This window comes from Syzygium oleosum, unplaced genomic scaffold (genome assembly GCF_021117445.2).
Source record: "Syzygium oleosum isolate NSW1041296 unplaced genomic scaffold, Sole_v2.1 Sole_v2.10, whole genome shotgun sequence".
NCBI classification, from domain to species: Eukaryota; Viridiplantae; Streptophyta; class Magnoliopsida; order Myrtales; family Myrtaceae; genus Syzygium; species Syzygium oleosum.
The window spans coordinates 9,592,371-9,615,498 of record NW_026607494.1 but is presented as its reverse complement, the minus strand read 5'-3'; the positions used below and the strand labels follow the sequence as shown (position 1 = coordinate 9,615,498).

Sequence of the window (23,128 nt, the reverse complement as noted above, 5' to 3'; positions counted from 1 at the left end):
TTATTACTTAGATCCTTTACACTATCCATGGACGTGTAAAATGAAGTTCCGCGTGAGACTCATTTGTATTGTTTTAGGTATGCACTTGCTTTTGGAGAGGATCGCTCATATATTTAAAAGCATATGTGTCATATTTCTTTTTGGGAAGATCATTCATTTAGAAAATAAAAGTAGTATTTGTCGCACTGTACCCAATAAAAAAATGTAATTGGTTGCAATTAATAAGCAATTCACATGAATATATATGCAAGAAGATACTCTTTGGCACCAATAACCTATAACATTTGCACCAGAACTTCATTACAGCAGAGAGTTAGACAAGATTGTAGTGAAAAATTGAAAGAAAATATGAGCAGCGGATTAACACATATATATACAGAAGAAAAGCAACACCGAGAATTGTCTCCGCCTCCAAGTTCTTGCATGTAACAGCTCCATCTAACCCTACTCACATGAACATAAATTAAGCTCGCATGCATGGTTCGAGTGATGTGAAAAAGGCTATAATTGATACCACCAGTTGGCTTATTCAAGCCCTATGCTTTGTACTAGCATCAAGCCTTTGTTCCCACTGAAACATTCTTTAGATTCGTCTCACTCTCACATTTTTTTTTCTTTGACAGGATAAACGACCAAAGAAGAGATGAAACGATATTGCAATAATGGAGCTAAAAAGCGAGGCTCCTCTTTGGTCCCCACTAAGTCCACCACCTCCCTCAAAACAACGCTATTTAAAGCCACCACTTTTTTTTTGTTTTTAAAATGAAATCATCAACTTTTTGAAGAGCTAAGAGAGAATATGCATGGATATCTCCTTCGACCCTCCAAACATTTTAGGGCAAATTCATCAGCACTCAATTATGCCAACTTTTTTCCTTGCCTCTCTCGCTCTCCCATTGTAAAGTTCCCAACTTTCCCTTCGGAAAGTCCCAACTTTTTTGTCAAATTGCCTTCTTCTTTCTTATTTGAGCACACCGTTCACGATCATCGTCACCATCACCATCATCATCATCAGATCCAACCATTGATGGATGGAGGGTTACACATGGTGTGCACGCCCACACCCAAGAAATCCCTAGTTTGCCCACCTCCAGAAGAAGCATTGTTCTCATCACTCTGAGTGATGTTCCTGCGTTTCGCAGGTGGTGGGTATGCTTGCAATGTGCTCAGTGTTATGTCCTCTGCAGTGTCAGAGCTGGGCATTTGGTTTGACCCAAAAAGCCCACAAAACTTATTATCTTGATCTTGAGGTTCTTGACCATCATTATTGCTGGGCTTCAACCCAAAGCTCCCCAAGAAAGATGGCTCGGTGGCTGACGTGGCGCCCATCTGCGCCGCCTTCTGCAAGAGAGCTGTCGCGGACATGTTCGCGGGGGATGAAGCTTGTTGGTGATGCTGAGTGCTGTACAGTGAAGGGACGCTTAGGATGTTGTTCTGATGATGATGGTGATTTGGACCTTCCTTCATGTGGTGAAGTGAAGGAGGGTTTATGCTGATGTCCTCACAGGCAGTATTTGATGAGAACCTGCTTCCGAATACCCAGCTGCTCATATTGTGATCCGATGGTGGAGGGTTGTTGCTTGGGCATGTGTTGTCGGCATACAAATGTGTTGCTGAGGGATTATTTAGAGACCCAAGTTGGTGAATCTCTTGCAAATTGATGCCTAGCGATGATTCTTGGGGTTGAGAGGTTTGAACCATCCATAGAGAAAGTCCACCACCACCAACACCGCCATTTCTCGTTTGGTGATTGATCATGGGCTCGGTGCTCATGCTGCTTGAGATTGGCTTGAACATGGAAGGCAGGTTCGGTGGGAGGTTTGGAGGGAGGAGCGCAGTGCCCATGAAGTGGTAGGCGGTCGTTGGGTTCACGGTGGTGGCTGCATTGACTCTCGCCGTCTCCTCGGCCAACGCGTCGCAGAACGCTCTATGAGTTACGAAGCTGTCTCGCCTGCGAAATGACGTTATTTGACAGATGGAATCAGTCTAATTTTGCCCGATACATGAGAACCGGTAATAAAGCTACCATCAGTGGCAAACTAAACAAAAAGGAGTGCATGGAGCACAAGAAAGATAGGATTCCGTGACTGTAACCGTGTCTACCATTTTCGTAGGTATAGACTAGCAGATAAAGGAAAGAACGAGATACCAAAGTACTGACAGAGAAATATATAGTCACTCTCTTTTGGACAGTTAATGAATTGAGAAGTAGAAATGAGATTTACAAGGTGAGAAATTTCCGGTGCATGGAACATATGAAAACTGGCTCTTACATGGTCAAGAAGGTTTTACTTAATAAGCAAAGGCAGGCAGCGAAAGCTTAAGCTTTTTTCACTGTTGTTTTCACATTAATGGTGAACAAGCTTTTAAGCAAACTCCATATGATACTTTCTCTAGGCTCTTTGAAAACTCAAGCTTTTGTTTGTGTTATCATCTAAACTCAAGCTGACTAGTATATATCGAGGGAAGAAGACAAAAGATAAAGAAGCCATCCGCTGTCTAGATGTGAAGTGACCAACGTTTTCAAGAAATTAAGGAATTTTGGGACATGTATATTTAGGATACCACAAATCAGCAAAAGGACACCGCTCTATCTCCTTTTTCCTCACTCTCACTCAACCTTTTGGGGTGATCATCAGCGACCGCATCCCCATGAAATTCACCAGAACTTGCATCCAAAAGACATCACCACATGGTATCATGCTTTTTCTTAGGTTTTTCTTGGATGTGTTGGAACAAAAAAACAAACTACTAATTATAAGACCCTAATTGGGTAGCTTGTCATGCATCTCCGGCCACGCACACATCAAGAGTCAAGTCCACAGCCACAGTTACCACACTAGACTCCACTTTCTTGCTTTTTATTGCTTCTCGCTCTCCTCCGATGTAATGTTCTCAACCAAAAATTTTATCAGTACTACTTTGGAAAGAAAGTCCACAAAAATGTCCAAGTCAAACAGCAAAATCTGGAACATGAGTGGTAACTTTTTCCCTGTGTTGGATGATTTTCCCAACTTCTTATCAATGTTCTTCTTGCTTTGCGTTAGAACTTCCCAGCTTCGTCTCGGTTGTCATTGGATCATAGAAAGGCAAAAACTTAAAAAAGAGCGAAAAATAGTGTCTTACCTCGAAAAAAGAGTACCACAGTCACATCGATACTCTCTAGTGCCACAGGTCTTGGAGTGCGCCTTCCAATCCGACTGAACCGCGTACCGCTTGGAGCACTTCTCGCACTTCCACTTCTTCTCCCCGTGCTTCCTGCAAAAGTGCTTCTTGATCCCGGTCAGGTCCCCAAGCGCCCTCGACGGGTGGTTGTGGACACACGTCTTCTCGGGGCAGACGTACACGCGCTTCCTCGGCTCCTTGGTGCTCCGCTGCTTCAGCTTCCATGGCAGGTTGTGCCCTCGTCGGTGGAGCTGCAGGTTCTGGTCCCTCTGAAACCCCTTTCCGCATATTTCACACAAAAACCGATTCGTCGCCATCAGGGTCTTCGGCGATAGAGCTATAACTTCAGCTTCTGGATCTGTAGAAAAAAAGAACATGTACTTATTAACTATAAGATTAGATACCCAGAATTTGTTTGGTACAAAGTAAGCATTTTGACTTCTGGATAAACCCAATTATAGCTCCGACTCTTCACTATACAAAGCTAGAACAGAAGGAGGAGGAGGAGGAGGAGAAGAAGAAGAAGAAGAAGAAGAAGAAGAAGAAGAATATAACAAGTAAACTTGCCTGGATTTCCTGGGAGATTTCTCTTCTTCTTGGTGGTAGTGGAAGGTGGTGGTGGATTGGATCCAGGAATACTTGGGTTCTGATGAGCAAAGCCATTTGGGATCACTTCTTGTGAAGCCATGTTCTCTAGCATGTCTTTCTCTCTCGAACGCGGTTGACTATTATATCTATTAAGAAAAGCTCAACAACACACACATGAGTTTAACAACCTTAGATGGAAACTTCAGACAAAACCCAAGAGAGCTGGTATATATTTATGCTCTTAACCCTAACAACAGGGTCTCTCTCTCTCTCTCTCTCTCTCTCTCTGCTATATATGTTCATATGGCGTTGTTAAGTAAAGTAATGTAGAACCTCTATATTTGGGGGGGCGGCGGTGAAAAGTTGAAAAGAGGGAAGGACGGGAAGAGGAGTTGCGGGCAAGGCAGAGAGAGAAAAGGTGAATGATGACCCTTATGATGAGGTTGAGGGGAATAGGTTGTCTCTTTGCCTTTTGCGCACCCATTCGAATGATTATCCAATAATTTCCCTTAACCTTTTGTGTTTTTCCTATTTGTCTATTTGTATTCTCTCTTCCAATGGCCCTTGAGGAATTCACTTATTTCCTTTTTAGAAAAAAGTCTATACAAACATTGACAGTTGGTACCCAATCAAATAAGATTTATTTCGAGAACATATAAGAGCTCCTAAGATGTGTTGAAAATCCTGCATTTGTGATTATATATTCGGGTTTACTCGTGAATACATAGTTTGTAATTCTTCAAGTCGATGGCATGAAAATTTTTTTCTAGAAATTCGAGCTTTTTCTAAAAAATCACGTACATTTTAAATTTTCAGACTTCCCACACGTATTAAGACCCATTACATAAATAGAGGAGAACGCAGAGTGGATTTAAAATCTTTCTTTGATACCATATTTTTTTATTGGTCAAATCTCTGATACCATGTTAAAGTGGTGAAAATATTTTTTTGTTGCAATGTAGAACATACTTTTGTTACGACATCTTCTTTACTTCAGATTTTTGTTCCTTCATCTAGTTTCTCCAATACCACTTGAGATTGCACTCCATATCGTGGAGAAGATATTTTCTATGCAAACGGTTCACGATAACGTGGGTTGCGCACCTTTCAATAACTTGATTCTCTGTCGCAAGAAGTAGGAGGAAAATGCATTTTTAAATTACAAAAGAAAAACCTCGATTCTATTTGTTGAGCATGCACAAGATATTCTTCTCCAGTCCATACCTATCATTCGAAGTTCAATTTCAAACATACTTCTCGTACCAAGAATGGTGGATTTGCTTTTTTCTTCGTCAAAAAGATGCAAAAAATGAAACGGAAACTCATATGTACACGAGTGATTGCTTGTCTTTGTCAATCACACCCTTTTTTTAATCCTTATTCCCAAAAAAACGTAAATTAAATCCCCCTCGGTAAGTTTCTGGCTCATCAGTTACTCTTTAATTTTGCTAATTTTCGTGGGTTTGGATTAAAAAAAAGTGCTTGCTTTTTTAAAATTTATTTATTTAGGGTTCTTGGAGCATGAGTATCTTTTAAATCTCCCATGCACGTGGCGACATGCACGTGTCCACCTGTCAAGCAAGGTAAAATCCAATGCAAACGACGAAACAAAGACATTGCAAGGAATAATCGTCCGGATGGCAGTTCTTTTGCGAGACCATGAATCTCCTTGTCAAGATCTCAAATCCACTTGGTCATTTAATTCCATTTTATTTTTATAGGCTACACTATTAATCTTGCAATTGTTTGTACATTAATACCTAGATTTATCCGGACCGTTAATTATAAAGTAGGAGAAAATTATACTGCAACTCCATTGAAAAGAAAATACATGTAGTTGGTTATGAAGACCAAATTTTTTGGTCGAAGCACTGTGGATTTGTGGATTCTGAAGTGAACCTAGCAAATTGAGTAAAGATTGGGATCCTCTAGATTTAGATAGGTGTAAATTTAATCGGTAAAGTTACTTTTGGACCAAAATTCTCTTGTGATTTAGGAAAAGTTATTTAGGAAACCAGAAATCTTACACATCCCCTCCTCTATGTCTCTCTTCCCCATGCCGACGCTATCACACTCTATCTCGTTGATGCCTTGGCCTCCTGTCCTTGCCGTTGTGTTCAAGATCACTGGCCATCATCTCGAGTAGTACCGTACTGCTACTACTAGAGGCAAAATCGGAAATAGGTGAAGGGGAAAAAGGAGAGGAAAGAAAATGGCAAAGAAATTTGGACTATCGCATAACACATATGATAAAGTGTCAATCTCCCAAGAGAGTAGATTTTATATGTAAATTTACCCTAAAAATTTAGAGGTTCTCAATTACTTATGTAATACCGAACTAAGTGGAATACGTAATAATGTGGATGTCATACATATTATATGTAGACGTCTGTGAATGTATGTAGCCCGTCGAGTCAATTTTTTTTAAGTTTGAGTGGTTGGTCAATTGTTGATTGGTAGATAGCAAACTTAATGATTGATATTTTGTTCCTCTCCTTTTTGCCAGCACAAGCACTAGTACATGCTTTTCTTTAAGGAAAGAAAATAAAACTTTCGGTTGTACTTCGAAGGCTGCTTATAACCCACCATCATATGGCGAAAAAGTGGAAGTGGTAGGTCTCGAATTACAAAAGCCACTTGTTTTTCCCTTTTTTCTTTAATTTTTGTTTAGTGGTAAGCAATCAATTAACTTGCGCAAACAAATTGAGAAATTGCTTCTGCTTAAAGCAAACCATGTAATGGACAAGGACCCATGAATCAAATGCACTCTTTCTACATTCACTTCTGTTAATCGAGGAAATCATGCACGATGTAGATAGAAGCCACAGATCTCCCCCCCCCGCCCCCCACATTTTTTTTAAACTCAGAAACATTATTTAATCATACCCCTCAAATAAATTTGTGGACTCATTCATATATATAGATAGGTGCAGGGATTTTGAATGTGTTTATGAAATTAAATATGAAAATGAGGTAACGTGGGAAGAGGTTAAAAGACAGCGAGCTGACAAAGGCAGTGAATTTTTGGAAGTGTGGGAAGAGCGTCTGCCTGTGGGCTGACTTTTGCTGTCACCCTTAATCATAATCTAATCATTCCCCAATTCTTTACGATAGTTTCCTTGGACTTATGCTGTTGAACTTTGGCGACTTGAGAATATTCTGTCCTCCTCCCAACAACACCACCCCGTCACTCTTTCAACTTTCAAGGCCCCCTCACAAAATCAAGATTCCTAACACAAAACTCTCTCTCTCTCTCTGGGGGCAATTGAAAGAATTAGTTTTCTTTTTGTGGAATTTAAAAATGAACAGTCTTTGGGGAAAAGCAAAACGTTGTCACCACGGGTATGTTTGTTCTTTGGTTGTCTTCTTCTGGTTAAAATGAAGGAATGACCATGTTCTGTCTCTCCGTGTCTCTCTCTGTAGGTGTGTCTCTAGGTGTGTCTATTGTATATATTCACTCGAGCAATTCAAACAGAGAGAGTTCAAAAGGTATTGATTTTTTTCCCTAGTACCAAGGCATGGGCATGATCCGGGCTTGAAATGGAATTAGCATACAAGGAGATGAGTCCAAGTCATGTGAAGTTGCACTGTTCCTTTTATTCCCTTTCTTGGAAGAGTTTGTACTGGGAAAGAGATTTTAGGGTTTGTCTTGTAGCATGTGTTATCCTGTGTGGAATTCCAAGAAAGCATAGCGTGAATTTAGGGTTTTGTTAGCAACCTATGTATAATTAATTCAAAGGAGATACATAGCTGGGTTAAGAGTGATGGACTTGGACCATCTTGGAAATGTGGATCAACTGTTTAATTAATTATATAAGGTTCTATTAATTGGGCTTTGATGAAAGTTTGCCACTGAAAGCAAAATTAATTAAGATGTTAACTTGTGACTTGCAAGGATACACGCTTATGTCTGTTTCGTATTGTAATCTCACGCCCAAGCAATGTGGAGGACTCTAACGTTAAATATGAGATCCAATTCTGACCAAGATATTCATGATCATGAAAAGAAACTTGTAGTAAAGTCCTTTTTGTAAAACCTTCCCAAATCTGCAAAAGCTATTTCGAATTTTTCTTTCTAAAAAAAGGTAATCCTCTCTTCTCCAAAAGTCTATCCCATGCAAAATCCATTTACGAAGTACTATCACGGTATTACAGTGCCGAACATGATCCAATTGTTCAAGTGTCCACTGACAATTTATCATGTCATTTTGTAGACCGATTCTTATATTACCCAATATTATTTAACTTTCTAAATGTGAGAACCGGAGGACCGTAAATATCGGTAATTGTAGTATAATTGCTGGGAAAAGGATCTTTCTTTGCTTTTGAAAATTTACCCTAAAAGAAGAGCAGATTTAGGTCGAGGAATCCACATCTATAGAAGCCCACATGCTTTTGCACACTAAAAAAAAGGTGGCAAGGAATATGTGCCTTTTCCCAGACCAATTCTCTATTTCAACTTTAGTTTTCTCTTTTCTTTCTAGTTTTTTTCTTTCCTTTACTTTATTACTTTTCTATTCATTATCTTTGACTAATCTTAACCTAGCAGTTCTTTGCTTGTTGAACTAAAGTAGGCCAAACCTTTATTAACAAGCACTATAAATCTCTGGAGGTGAATATACTGGAGAAGATCTTTTGTGCTTTATAGCTTTTGAAGTGTGTTAGGGTTTCTTTCTTAAGTTTTGTGTGACTTCGTTCTCAAGTATATACCCAAGCCATTTTCAATTAAAGAGGGAGGGAGGCAGATAGAAAAGATGCCCGTTTGCGTATTTGATCAGCTCAAGGAAAACTTTTGAGATATCTACAAATCAAAATCTCAGATTTTAGCTTTCTGTAATACATGGATGAATGGACTAAGAAAAGGGACAATTTCAAGCATATTTTGGGTTTGTTTGTTTTGATTTCTAGAAAATTTTTCACTTTTCCGACAAAATCTAAATTGTCATTCGAAAAATTTTATTAAACAATTATGATGATATTATAGGTGAATTACATGTCAACATTTATATACTGTGAAAGTTCTAATAATATTAAGTCAAAACTCTTGCATCATGAGAGAGAGAGAGAGAGAGAGAGAGAGAGAGAGAGAGAGAGAGAGAGAGAGAGAGAGAGAGAGAGAGAGAGAGAGAGAGAGAGCTGAAGGGGAGGAGATATATATATGAACATGGTGGCGGCCAATGTGCTTAGTAGTAGGCGATGGTGTCGCTGAAGGTCGCAGCAGCAACATAGGGAAGCAACAATTGGAGGTGACTCTGGTATCAAAAGGGAAAAGCACGTTATAAACCTATTGCATTTGTGCCAATTCAGTACTAAACCTTTCAATTATGCCAATTTAGTTCTAAACCATTTAACAATTTGCCAATTGAGTCCTTTTGGCCAATTTTGGCTGGAAATAACTAATGTAGATGCCAGCCATATTACGTGGCACAACCGAGATAGCTAGCCCCAATATGGATAATTTTTCAGTTTAAAAAAATTGAATTTTTAAAATTTTTTTTCCTTCCAGTTTGGCCAGCAAGGGTCACAACCCTCGCCCAGGCCCTTGCTAGATTTGGGTGAAGGCCACCTCGCGCGCAGCCAACGGGGTCATGAAGGCCTTGGGCAAGGGCCTTCGCGCCCTTGCTCACAGTCGGGCCACTAGGGACTCAAGTTTGACCTCTAAGGGCTTCAAGTCTAGGTTGTCGAGGTCGACTATTGTGGACTTGGGTTGGGGTGGTAGGGGTCCTGAGGGTGAGTGTCTGTGTCCCACGTTGGGCGCTTGAATCCCGAATCCGATCGTCGTGTCCTCGATTTGGCACCGAGATCCAAGGTTTGGTAGTCGAGCATCGGGGTTTGACCTTCTGCGATGGTTTTTTGGTGCAAAAGTCCATTTTTATTCTGAAAAATAATTTTTAAAAGAGGAAATCATTTTCCCAAATTGATAAAAAAATTATTTCCATTGACTTGTTTTCGAGCAATCCAAATGCTGAAAATTGAGAAAATAAATTTTTGACGATTAATTTTCCGCAAAACAAATGGAAATTAAACATATTTCGATGTGTCAATCTCTCCTTTTCAATTTATATCACATAGGTCGAGTTACCGAAAATCTACCCGTCTTTTTTCTTCTATTCCTTTTGGAAATTCTAACAACATTCAGTCATCCGTTAAAGAATTTACGAAAACTAAAACAATCCTTTTACATGCTCAAGCAATAATGGAAGTAGCAAAGTAGTCTTTCAAAAAACTAAAAAGCAACACAAGTTCTTTATCTTCTCCAATCTTATGCTAAACACAACATTATTTGCATTCAACCTTCTTACGTCGCGAATAGTTTCCTTCCATGAATGATGAAGACTAAAGTAATTATGTGTCACTTAGTGAAAGAAGATTGAATTCCACGTAGATTTGTATGCATTGACTAGTGCACTAGTCATCACAAGGCATCGTTCCTTTTCCTCGCACTGTAAAAGACTATGGTCAAACAGACAAGACAACCAATCATAGAGGAAATTATAGTTTAAATAATCCTATTTTTCTTTTGATGATTGAGACGGCAACAAACATAAAAAAAAAAACATAAATTTCCGAAATGCAAGTGAAAATTGTCAAGCATGCAAATGTAATCCTAGTGACAGAAGGGTGCCCAAATTGCTTCTCTTCTGCTATACTTTCCTTCCTTTTAGGTGAAAGTGTTTCTTATTAGTAATCAACTTGCAAATAATGAAGATGTGTCCAAATTTTGGTTCACATCTTATTGGGGAAATTACCAAGAAAGTCCTAAATGTATTGTCCTTGTATCAATTCAGTCCCAAACTTTTTAATTTGGTCAATTTAGTTCTAAACCTTTTGACGATTTGTCAATGTAGTTCATCTAGTCAATTTTGGTCAGAAATCACCGATGTGGATGTTGGCCATCCTACATGACAAGACCAGCGACCGATACTGACATGGACAATTTTTACAAAATTTTAATAATTTTCTGAATTTTTTTCTTTTTTTTCTTTCCCTTTGCTAGTGGCACCCCCCCCCCCCCCCCCCAAGGTAGCCTCATTAGGCGTCACCTGGGCAAGGGTCAACTTGGGCAGATTCAACGAGGGAGGCCCTCGCTATTGCCCAGACCAGAGCGGCCTCTCCCTCACCAGATCTACCTAAGCCAACTGTGCCATGTAGGATGACTAGTGTCTACGTCAGCGATTTCTGGCCAAAATTAATTAGATGACTTTATTGGCAAATCGTCAAAAGGTTTACAATTAAATTGGCTAAATTGAAAGATTTATGACTTAATTGGTACAAATGCAATAAGTTTAGATCTTTCTTGGTAATTTCCCCCATCTTGTCTACGGATTAATTATCAGTTGGATACTCCATGAATGTAGAACTATTTGCTTAAGGTGAATTACTCGTCATAAAAATCCGCTTTATGATGATTGGCAAAAAATTTAGATTAATTTTTTAGTAAACTAATTTCCTTTTTCTTTCTTCATCTTTTATTCGATATTACTTTGTACTAAATATTTGTATCTAGGCTGATGTGAGCACCTTCTCTCTAGGATATGGAATAGACCACCACTACATGAGGATCGATCAACAATTCCATTACATTTCCTTATAAAAAGATTAGAGATTATCTTTTAAGGCTTGAAAGCAAAGTTAAAAGCACCCAACTCTCTCGTTTTCCTTCTACGTGGAAAGAATGGTCCCTACCTCTTTTTCAAAAGAGAATGCAATTGACCCTAGACAAAAGCAAAGACACATAGCAAAAGCCTAAAGCAATGTCCATCACATATAAGCACTAAAGCTCCACTAAAGAAATTCAATAAAAGAGCTAAGAGAACCTATTATACTATAAGATCAAGACTTGCATGGTTGGTGATTGTCTATCCTCTCAAATGATTGATTTCTTGGCACTCTAGATAGGAAGAATTAACAAGAGACAAATTTGTCTTCAAAAGCTGTATGAAAAAAATGGGGTTTTGTAACATTAAACATTTAAGGGCCATACATTCCCCACCATTGATGTAAAGGTTAAAAGGGCAATTTGTAGCTTGACCAAATTACACGCACAAAAGATGTTATGATATAAATTAAAAAGTGAACTTTGTCTTCTTAGTGCCCAATCAGGTGGGTCTCAAAGGACATTGTTGCGAGGCAACTAGCCGGTGAAAGATATTTCTGATGACCATGTAAGACTTGAGTACACTGGCTAGAGGAAGTCTTTCTTAATTGTGTGATGATTGCTTCCTTTTTAGTTTTTATAGATCTGTTTCTTGATTCTGGATTTGGGTGTGAGATTGAGAGGTAAACCCGAATGTTGATTCGCAATATATCTATTAAGAAAGATGCATGAACTTCGAAAAAGCTTGTAAAAGTTTCATCATTGGGGTCTAGCTAGGGGCAAGTAATGAAGTTCTTCGTGCATCTAGCCTATTGCATGAATTAGATATAAGACAAATGCTTTATTGCACGCTTGAACGAGCCAATTAGCTTAAGTCACGTTATTTTGTTAGCCACTTGTAAAGAGTGATTTAATTATGGCCAAATTGCAGACAATAGCCCAATCATTAACCCAATTTTCAAATTTTATCCCCATATTATCAAGTTATCATAAAAATGACCAATCTTGTATTTCCTTTTGAAAAATGACACAAATGATTCCCGAACTTTGGTCCAATGTGCAATGTGGTCCATGAACTTATAATTTGTTCAATGTGATCCTTGAACTATAGTCCAATGTGCAATATAATTCTTCAACTTTTAATTTCTTCAATATGATCCCTGAACTTTGATACATGTGCAATCTAATTCTAAATTATATGAAAATGTTCAATATATCTCTAAACTTGAATCAATGGAAGGACTACATTGAATATTTTCATATAGTTCATAGACTAAGTTGAACATGTACCAAAAGTCTAGGTACTACATTGAACAAATTGAAAGTTTAGTGATCATATTGCACATTGAACTAAAATTCAGAGGCCACATTGAACTAATTAAAAGTTTAGAGACCATATTACGCGTTGGGTTAAAGTTCATGGACCATTTGGGTCATTATCCCTTTCCTTTTTAAATTTATCCCGCAGTTAATTTTCCATCCAATGAGGTGTTAGTCCGATGACATGGTACTCGTGTGGCGCCAACATGGGTATATTTTATGATTTAGACATAATAGCCAACCCAAAATGCTTTAAAAAAAGGAAAAATAATAGCAAGTACTTATGGAATAAAACAGGAAAAAAAAAACTAGAATGATGGAATGCACCGAGACATAACCCACGATCGTTTTGTTTAAAAAATATTGATAAATAAAAACCCAATGAATTTATAAACAAAGCAAAAGTTTACATGAAAACATTTAAAATCGACATGAAATTAAGAAACAACGCGACAAAGTAAGAGAAAATTATTAGAAGAAATATGCAAATGATTAATATAACTCATTTAACTCCAAAAGTATAAAACATTGCCATGGTGGCAGCATGTGGGCGCCACGTCACCAAGTCATAGATAGTTCTATGGATGGAAAATTAACGACGGGATAGATTTGAAATAAAATCAAAAGGTTGCACAGTTTTTTATGACTCGAAAAGGCCAGGAAATTTGAAAGTCGAGTTAGAGGTTCGGCTTTTATTTATTTTATTTTTTTGAGTTAGGCCTTTATATATTGAACTTCACGATATCATATGATTTAAGATTAATACCATGAAAAATCCTAAACCGGTACACATGTAATAAATTTACCCAAAACTAGTATACATGTGATAAATTTACCCTCCATTAGTTTTCGTTAAATTTTATTGTCAAATTACTGAGTTAGATAACACGTGGCAGTTGACAGATGCATGAGTTTGAGGTTTTATCCCTCCGTTTGTCACACAATTACTAGTTTGTGATTTTTTGTGGTATTAATCCAATTTATCGGAAGGTAAATTTATCACAAATGTACCAGTTTGGGTTTTTTGGTGGTCAGAAGATCAATTTGGAGTAAATTTATTACAGGTGTATCATTTTGTAGGGGTGTACAAAATGGACCGCCCAAACCGGGAACCGGACCAAACCGACCGGTCCGGTTCCCAAGAGTGTTGGTCCGGTTCCTGATTCCTAAAAGTGAAACCATTATCCAGGCGTTCCGGTTTGGAACCGGATCTACTACATATTTTTATTTTTTTGTGAGTATGTGTAGAATCGATGTCCAGGCAGTCCGGTTCCCGATTCCAAGAGGAACCGGACCGATTACATATATATTTTTTTGTGATTATGTGTAGTTGGTATGGCGAATATAGTTCCAATTTTAGAACATATGTGTACTCGGCACGAGGAATACAATTCGTCATCGTATTGGCTCGAATTGCACGCTTATTTTTGTGATTATGTGTAGTCGGCATAGGGAACACAAATCTAGTTTCAAAATATATGGTATCAAGTAGTGGGAAAAAAAAAAGTGACCGATGCCATTGGACTGAATCGGAATGTCCGATCCGGTTTCCAAAATTGGGAGCCGGTTCTCCACCGGCTCGGGAACCGATCACTTCTATTAATTTAGGGTTTTTTATGGTATTAACCCTATGATTAATATAGCATGTTTACTCTGTGTGGCTTCAAAATCTTGGTTTACTTGGACAATTATTCCCTCGGGGGTGTATTTCGAAGAGGAAACTAGAGCAGGATATAGTGCAATTATCCTGTACATACATGCATATATACACACATCGACATAAAAGTAAGTACATATATAGATACATTTAATTGAATACTCCTAAAGAAAAACTATTAAGTTATTAACAAGCTAACGTAGGTAAATAGTAAGATCGTTATTGAAGTGGAGGATCTTCTTTAGCGCAAGAAAAGAGAATAAGATTTTCTTAGGCTATGTTTGGTTGGAATTTTGAAAGTTTTTGGAAAAATGCAAATGGCTTTATGTTAAATGGTTTTTTCAAAATGCAAATAGTATTTGATAAAATATAATTAAAAAGTGCCTTGGGAATTGATCTTGATTTAAATGCCATTTGAAAAAAAATAGACAGGTAAAGAACTTTAGGTATACATTTTAAATAAATAAATAAACTCTCCTTGCAATCGTCAGTGAGCCACATATGGCTCAGAGGCCGTCGCCTGGGGTCGCACAACCTCAGGCGAGGTTCGCCGTACCAAATCTGGCTTGTCGGCGACGTCGTGCAACTTGGAAAATGGCGAGTGTAAAACTGGAATTTCGAAAGTTTAGCGATAGCAAATTTGGAAGGAAAAAATGCATTACCATGCTCAAGATATATTGCAATCCAATCAATTGGAAACGATTCTTATTTCTATCGACGATATTTAGAATTCACTAGAAAAATCCTTTGTCGAGAAACCAAACGAGGCTAATAGCTTGACACCTAGTAATTGTAAGAATTGCTAAAATTCAGAATTGCTAAAATTCATACTTTTAGCGTGCTCTTTTGGAAAAAAAAAAGGAACTCCAACAGAAAACCTAATCTCTCCGGTGCCCCTAGAAGGATTCGGCTTTACTTTGTGATCTTGCTTTGTTAATAGTTTATTGAACGAGTGCGTGTAAGTATCTTATTGACTTATTCAATACATATGATTTGATTTGGAGGACAGCAATTCTACCACCCATATATATATTTTTAATCTCAAGGCTAACCGAGCAATGAAAAATGTCTTAGCTCCCTTTTTCTTTTATACAATTTGCTCATTATTCAAAAGATATTCACACTATTTATAGTAGATTGGCATAAAGCTCGAGCTCCTGAACATTAGTCCCCATTTTTTTCGCGGAAAATGAATGATTTGGAAAATATTTTCCTAGAAACAATCACTTGTATTGGTTGAATTAATAGTCCACTAGAAATGTTTTCATTATCGATAATAATGTATGTCTCGATATTTTCATGGACAATGAAAATATTTTTCATTTATTCATTTTTTGTATGTGATACAAGTGATCGTTTTTAGGAAAATATTTTCCAAATTATTAAACCTTAAAGTGGCCAAGCTATCCACATGATATAGATAGATGGATGGATAGATGGAAAGATACATATCACCAGAGTGTCTACTAATAATTTTTGGGAAAATTTCAAATAAAAACCTGAAGTGCCTTCATTTTCTTAAATAAGAACATAAAGTGGCCATGGTAGTTTCAATAAGGGCCTGACCTCGTCGATCGTTGACCCCGGCTAAATATTTCGGCCTACCAAAGACGTTTTTGTTCAAAGACAATTTTAATTTTAAAATTTTCTTTTTTTCTCATTTCTTTTTTTTTTCTTTCCGGCCAGGGCTGGCGAGGGCCCAGCGACCCTCGCCGGCCACTGGGGTATGGGTCGCCTCGCCCATTCCCACGTCAATTGCGTGCGAGGCGACCCTCACCTAGATTTGGCAAGGCAGTCCTCACTTGTGGCTTTCGAGGGCGGTCTTGCCTAGGGCGAGGGTCACCTCACCGAGGTGAGGCCGTCCCTCGCCGGTCGTTGGCAACGCGACCCTCGGCCAGATCTGATGAGGGCGGCCTCGCCTAGGGCAAAGGTGTCACTTGCTAGATCGAGTGAGGGCGGCCTTGGCCCAGCCCTTTCCAAGTATTGTCGGTGTCTGCCAAGCCATCAGCGAAGAAGAAAGCAAAAACTCGAAAAAGGAAAAAACGAAAGAAAAAAGGAGAAAAAGGAAAAGGGTAAAAATTAAAATAAAGGTAAATGACGAAAATGCCTTATTTGGAAAGTCAGGCCCTTCTTTGAAACTAACATAGTCACTTTAGACTTTTATTTGAAACAATATCCACTTCAGACCCTTATTTAAAATAAGATTCATTCCAAGTCCTTATTTGAAAATTTTCCTTTTTTTTTTTTTTGGCTATTTGCGCGCTCCCATAGCCCTTGATCCACCGTTGGTCGAACCATCGCATTTGCCTCTAATTTCGAACTTGGTACAGGGTCTAGCAAGTTCTATTCGGCAGGCGAAGCAATAATTTCTTGATTTTTTTTTTACCTAATTTAGGAAACTTTCTTAGGATTATATTATAAGTGGAGGTGCATTATAGATGGATTACGTAGACTTCATCAAAGACTGCAAATCATGGCCCGAGCTCCATGGGCCGGCCCAGGCCCGGCCCGTGCCACAAGAGCCCAGTTGTACTTTGGCGGGCTTGGGCCTATATCCAATTGGGCCCGGGTCAAGCCCGCATAGCTGTTCTCGTCATGGGCGGGCCTCGGCAATTTCCGGTTCTACGTCGGGTTCAAGAGGAAATCGGTACTCGGGTCGGGTCAATTGTCGGACCCCCCGTCTCTCTGCCCGTCTCTTTATCCCCCTCCGACTGCAAAGTTTGAAGTTTTCTCGGGAAAATTCCGATCGGTCCGAAGCAGATTTTCGCCGGAAAATGGACGCGAAGTCTCTGGCCAGATCGAAGAGAGCTCACTCCCTGCACCACAGCAAGAAGCACCATCCCCCCGGCCCGAAACCTAGAGCGCCACCGGGAACTTCGAGCGAGCCGGCGAGCAAGGCGGCGTCGGGGAAGCAAGTTCCCGAGAAAGCCCAGCCGCGGCCGACGAAACCGAAGCTGCCCTCGAATTGGGACCGCTACGAGGAAGAAGAAACCGAGTCGGGCCTCGCCGGGGGGAGCGGTGAGGTTCAGGTTTCCGATGTTCCGGCGCCGAGGAGCAAAGGGGCGGATTACCGGTACTTGATCGCCGAGGCCCAATCTCAATCTCAGTCTGTTCCGGATGAACCTTGCGTGGATGGTTTCGTGTCCTTGGGTGATGTTCTTCCCGGTAAAGTTCCAGGCTTGGTTCTCTGTTTTTCCGCAATTTGTTCGTTTCTGCATTTGATTTGGCTCTGTGTTAACTCGGAGTCGAAAGTTGATCTGGATTGTTACTTGTTACCTGCATCAGGACCAAGTACTAAATTTGATGTTAATTGGCGATTTTTGTTTGCTGTTGGAAGGAGTTGGTACTACTTTGTAGGCAGGAGGGGTGGTGTGAGAAAAGTGTAGTCATTTCATTGGTAGATGGATGATTCTATGAAAGATTACTGATTTATTATGCCATTCTGGGGAGGCTGGTTTTGTTGCTAATTGCATCGATACTTCTTCCATGGCCGTCAGTTGAAATTTTGGCTCGTGTCTCAACGTGTAACTTTCTGTTGGCTTTCGGCAGAATTTTTCGGTGGAGGGGCAAGTGCTTTGCTTTCGGTTAGGGGAGAGGCGGTCTTGTCATGGGCCGATGAGGACAGTGTCGTTGTCGATGATAAGGCAACTTCAGGTCATGAGGTACATGTCCTTATTCACTTTTGGCATTTCCTTCGTTCGACAGGTTCTTTCTTTGAGGATTTTAGTTGCATTGTGCGCGGCTCTGTCGTTATTAAAGAACTTGTTAGTTCGAAACGAGTCGTGTGGGGAAGGATGGCTCTGCTTATCATGTTGTTGGGATCATGTAGATTAGAGTGATTTTCTATCTCAAGTTCTCAACCCATTTGTTTCTGAGATAGTGGTGATTGTGTGATTTGAGCAGCCTCGCTCTTCACAAGTACACATGTCCTTGATGTTGTGCGTTAGGATCGTTGTGATTGCTTTTTCATAGCAGTGGACAAATTGGATCTTACCATTGCCTGACTAATAGTCTCTATCAAAGTGCAAAGTGATTGTTTTAAAGATGTATCACCATGCAGAGAGAGAGAGAGAGATGGAGGGAAGTGGAGCACAGGCAATAATTTTGTGTGATGCAAGCTGATATGTCTGGAGCTAGAATACGTTCATGCCCAAAGTTATCTTAGGCTGGATTTTGTTATAATCATGATATTTTGGGGAGGCATTTCTTAAGCTTTTAGCTTCTGTAAAATGAGATAACCCAATGTTTCGTCTTCTTTTATGTGCAAAACTTAACGCTTTGTCTTTTAATGCAAGCTGATATGTTTGGAGCTAGAATACATTTCTGCCTAAAGTTATCTTTGGCTAAATTCTGTTATAATCATGAAACTTTAGGGAAGCATTTTTCAAGCTTTTAGCTTCTGTAAAATGAGATAACCTAATGTTTCGTCTACTTTTCTGGTGCATAAACTTAACGCGTTGTCTTTGATTTTAGTTTTTCAGTGTGATATGTCATCTACAAACCTCCACTCCACTTAAATGAATTCTTATGGCTTCATGCCAGCCACTTTCATTTTTGTTGTTGTTACATTTCAAATATGCAATCTGTCTCGCTTCTGTCAAATTGCCTCCACTTAGTTTGTTGCTTCCCCTGTGTGATGTATTATTCAGGTGCCATTTCTATCCCTGAACTTGAATGCACTTGCTGAACAACTTGCAAAGGTGGACTTAGCTAAACTGCTCTTCATTGAGCCGGATCTGTTACCGCCTGAAATGGTACATCTCCTTTCCCAACTAATCTATCTGCAGAAGTTTTATAAGAATTTATACGAATTGATTGGTGAGTGTCATGTGGCAAAGTCTTTGGGTACAAATGGGCTGTGTACTTTAACCATTCGATATTTTGGTTTGGCAATCACTTGGCAAAGAAAAGATTCAGTTATCCTGCTTTATGGTTAGAAGTTCGAATTTCTTGGGACAGAACTTAATGGATGATTTGAAAGTTACAGTGAGGCTTCTTTAGTGACAATGGCGTTGAAGACGTGTTGTCTGTATAGTCACCACAAGCAATCTACTTCTTGCAGAAAGAAGGTTTATTGGAGAATTATTGAGATGCTTGACACTGGGCTTCTAAATATTTTTAACATGAGAAAATACGAATGACTTGTGCAAACCTAAGGCATGTCTCAGCCTCTGATGTCCATGCATGCACCTCTGAGACTCTGCCCACACATGTTTGGTTGCAAAAAGTGCCGTCTCTGTGTGGAAATTAATTAGGAAAAATCGACCTGCTCTAGATATGGTGCCTTTGTATTGTTAATCTGAATTTATCAGGACAGGACGATTTTCTTGTCCAGCTCTTTGATCTTAACTTGCTTTCTGAAAGTTGATATGGGTTCATTTACTGCAGAAGTCACATGGTTGTCATAAAGGAATTTTGTCTGTCTAGGATCTGCTAAATGTTTGGTTACTTTTTTCCCTAAGAAGCGTATGTTGGCACCTTGAGCGACAGATATCAAACACTTGCTAATATCATCTCTTTCACTGGTTGCAAGTTTTGCTCTGCCATATCTCGAACTAGAATTTGATTTCATGTGATTGATTTGACAGCATACAGGGCCATACATCGCGAGCAGTGAAAAGGCCTCTGATCAGATTCAAACGGCCAAAACTGAAGCAGCTAAGAGCCGGTTAGATGTACTAGCTCTTGATATGGAAGAAAGAGAAGAAGATGAACATAAAGAGTCTGGAATGGGCGGAAGTAAATCGGATTCAGTATTAAACTTTCTGGATGATAATATTTCTGTGGATACTAGTGAAGTTTCTAGCTTAGGACAAACCATAGTTCCAGAGTCCGCTGATGAGTCAATCAAGATATCTGATATAGACCTGGAGAAGAGAAACTCCACATTTGAGGCAGCAGCTGCAGAAGCTGAGCTCGATGTGCTTCTCAGCTCTTTTGGTGAAACCAAATTGACTGAGCCATCTGGTTTTGGCTTCACTAAGACCACTCCTGCTTTCCGAGAACAAACTCCAATGCCACAGGCCTCTGGACGAGGCTTTATTTCCTCTGTGGCTACACCTGTGCCCGATTCTGCTAAGATCGATGTTCTTCTTGATGATTTACTCGAAGAAACCTCGAACTTTGCTCAACAAAACACTCAACACAGTGTATTGCAAACCCAGCAGGCAAATTCTGTTGCACATGGTGTCCAGTCTCCTCCTGTTGTCACTACATCAAAAGACTTGGACGATTTTGACTCATGGTTAGACACCATTTAGCTGTTATGTAGACTGAAGTCTTAAATGTATGTACATTAATCCCCCTCGGTTGTTATACAAGGATGATTATCCTCTGCTTTCCAAGCAAATGCTGTTAGTGCACAGTCGGGAGTCTGGCTATTCATCTTCATTCCGGGGGCAGCATGTAAGCCAGAATCTTAAGAATTAAGATTGACCAGATGATTAATTAGGGCGTTGGTTTTGCTTAGTTTGTTTGACAACTTAGATTCTTTTGTCTATTGTCACTAGGACTTTTCGGACAGGTCATGTTTAAGCAAGTAGGTCTCGTTCGAGGAGGGACGGATTCCTGAACCATGACAATCCTTGCAATACTTCTTACCTTACAGGCCGGTCGAGCCATCCTGCTGATCACGAAAGTCCCATGCGAAGGAGAACCTACTTCTCGTGTAAAGGTAGAAGTATCGTACCGGGTCATGGAAACGGAGCGCAGAACAATCTGATTCTGGTTTTTCTTGATAGGCGATTTGGCTGAGTTCAATGAACCGAGTTCGATGCTCGAACTCTAGTCCTTGCTGACTCGAAATCGCGGTATCATGGCAGGAAGGTTTGCCCTCGGTCAAAGCTCATCTTAGACATATCCTACATGAGCTCAACTGCGTGTAAAAGGTCAGTAAAGTGTATGCTAGATTCAACTTGGTAGCGACCACGTACCGTAATCTTTTCCCCAAGTGCGAGGGCAACCTAAGATTTTCGGATCGCCCGGTCGGCCCTGTACAGGCAAAACATGGTACGGCCTTTTTTTATAGCGTGGGACATCATATCACGGTACAGACATACGCGCATGAGGGGACAGGACGGACGGTTTATCATCGAATGCACCGGGCTCAGAAAAACATTCATCATAGCAACTACCAATGTGAATGATGGACGCTACGGGACGCGTAGGCCTCGCTTCACTTGATGGGTCCCGAGGATGATGTCCGAATCCTTTTCCTCCATGTTCGAGGCGATTTCGACGCTCGGCGAGGGGATTGTCGCCCCCCCCCCCCCCCCCGGCCACCGGGAGAAAGAGTGGTGGGGCTCTCGATAATGAGACTGTCGTTAGTGACTGGCGAGTATCGCGCGTCCCTCGTGGAGGGTCGAGCGGATTTTTACTGCCCTTGTTGGGGGCATGGCCAACCATCGACGGGTGCTGTTTCATCATCATTGGCTATCGATAGGAGGGGGGCCTCTCTCTCTCTCTCTCTCTCTATAAGTTTTCTTTTCTCTTTCACTAATGTCGAGGATGGTGCATGCCACATCGACGATATGATATATGTTAATCATGGTTCTTGACGGATGGAAGAACTCGATTGCACCATATCGAATATCAGATTATAAAAGACTTGGTCGTACAAAACTCGCTGGAAGAAGAAGATCGCCACCATCGTGTCTGAAACTAACTTGTCCTTGACCGATTTGCTTCCCACAATTAGTCCAAATTGAGAAGAAGAAGAAGAAAGTAAATCCCGAATCGCCTTTCCTTCTATGCAAACTCCTCCCGAATCAGGAGGAACACAAAATTTTTCCCCTTCTATGAAAACAAAAATCCGAAAAAAAAAGGAGAAAAAGGCCAAAAAAAAAAAAAAAGAAATGAAAAAAATGAAGCAATTGAATCCTTTTCATCGGGGACCCGTCAGAGCCACAGAGCTCCGGCGTCCTTCAGCGCCGGCACCAGCTCCCCGGTGATGTGAGCCGTCATCACCCGGTCCAGCCCCCCGAACAGCCGCCCCCCGATGAACACCGCCGGGAGCTGCACCCCGCCTCCCCCGCCGCCGGCGATCCGCTCCAGCTCCCCCACCACGGCGGCCTCCTCCTCGTCCCCGAACTCGCGGGCCGCCGGGTTCGCCCCGTGCCCGTGCAGCAGCCGCTTCACCACGTGGCTCATGCAGCAGCCCCGCTTCCCGAACACCACCACCGCGCTCTCCGCCACCGCGCGCCGCGTCCCCTCGCGGACGCCCGCGAGCTCCTCCAGCTCCTCCTCCCCCCGCAGCCTCTGCTGCTCGCCTCCGCCGCCGGCCGCCGCGAAGCTCGGGTTCAGGAGGAGCGATCGGCGGCGGTTCAGGGAGCCTGCGCCGCCGCCGCCGCGGCCGCGGACCGGGAAGGGCGACGGCTCGTAAGGGATCGCTTGTTGCATGATTGGGTCTTTGGGCCTTCTTGAGATCGCGAGGGGACTGATGATCGGAGAAAGAGTGTGTAGGAAATTCGCGCTTGTGCAGTAGAAATGCAGTGTGCAAAGAGGGCCGATGGGTGGAAGCATATAAATGGTGGAGGGAGGAGAGAGAAAGTAGAGAGAGAGAGAGAGAGGGGGGAGGGGTGGGGGTGAGGGATGACGTCACGTGACTAGAAGGGGTCGTACGTCAACGGCAGTTAGGCTCGGGGCTTTGTTTCCGGCTCGTCGATGACGTCAGCACTAGCGTCCCCCTTAAAAAAAAAAAACGATTTTATTCACCGTAAAGTTGTCATTATTATTATTATTTTATTTTTTTTGCGTGTGATGTTGATGTGGTCGAAGTGTATTTTAAGATGAATTGTTTCGTC

At 40.8% G+C, this 23,128-nt stretch overlaps 3 protein-coding genes across 3 annotated transcripts; 1 reads left to right on the top strand and 2 right to left on the bottom strand.

Annotated features, from left to right (window-relative positions):
• Positions 1-260: 260 nt before the first annotated feature.
• Positions 261-4,034, bottom strand: LOC115685491 (zinc finger protein NUTCRACKER). The gene is made up of 3 exons (XM_030610563.2): positions 3,733-4,034; positions 3,127-3,523; positions 261-1,951 (listed from the first exon to the last, which is right to left on the bottom strand). Exons 1-3 carry the CDS (start codon positions 3,863-3,865, stop codon positions 1,012-1,014), a joined length of 1,470 nt encoding a protein of 489 aa, XP_030466423.1. The 5' UTR covers positions 3,866-4,034; the 3' UTR covers positions 261-1,011.
• Positions 4,035-16,998: 12,964 nt separating this feature from the next.
• On the top strand, positions 16,999-20,676 carry LOC115685596 (protein ECERIFERUM 16). The gene is made up of 4 exons (XM_030610677.2): positions 16,999-17,492; positions 17,877-17,989; positions 18,977-19,081; positions 19,916-20,676. Exons 1-4 carry the CDS (start codon positions 17,102-17,104, stop codon positions 20,585-20,587), a joined length of 1,281 nt encoding a protein of 426 aa, XP_030466537.1. The 5' UTR covers positions 16,999-17,101; the 3' UTR covers positions 20,588-20,676.
• Positions 20,677-22,184: 1,508 nt separating this feature from the next.
• LOC115685510 (glutaredoxin-C9-like) lies at positions 22,185-22,760 on the bottom strand. The gene has a single exon (XM_030610588.2). The coding sequence runs from the start codon at positions 22,722-22,724 to the stop codon at positions 22,224-22,226; it is 501 nt and encodes a 166-aa protein (XP_030466448.1). The 5' UTR covers positions 22,725-22,760; the 3' UTR covers positions 22,185-22,223.
• Positions 22,761-23,128: the final 368 nt, after the last annotated feature.

Bases quoted from the DNA above. Each gene is read 5' to 3' on its own strand.
- LOC115685491 (XM_030610563.2), bottom strand. From the start codon at position 3,865: ATGCTAGAGAACATGGCTTCACAAGAAGTGATCCCAAATGGCTTTGCT. The intron at 3,524-3,732 runs GCAAGTTTACTT...TTTTTTCTACAG, and splicing joins AAATCTCCCAGGAAATCCAG to ATCCAGAAGCTGAAGTTATA. The intron at 1,952-3,126 runs GTAAGACACTAT...GTCATTTCGCAG, and splicing joins TGTGGTACTCTTTTTTCGAG to GCGAGACAGCTTCGTAACTC.
- LOC115685596 (XM_030610677.2), top strand. From the start codon at position 17,102: ATGGACGCGAAGTCTCTGGCCAGATCGAAGAGAGCTCACTCCCTGCAC. The intron at 17,493-17,876 runs GTAAAGTTCCAG...GGCTTTCGGCAG, and splicing joins CTTGGGTGATGTTCTTCCCG to AATTTTTCGGTGGAGGGGCA. The intron at 19,082-19,915 runs GTACATCTCCTT...TTGATTTGACAG, and splicing joins ATCTGTTACCGCCTGAAATG to CATACAGGGCCATACATCGC.
- LOC115685510 (XM_030610588.2), bottom strand. From the start codon at position 22,724: ATGCAACAAGCGATCCCTTACGAGCCGTCGCCCTTCCCGGTCCGCGGC.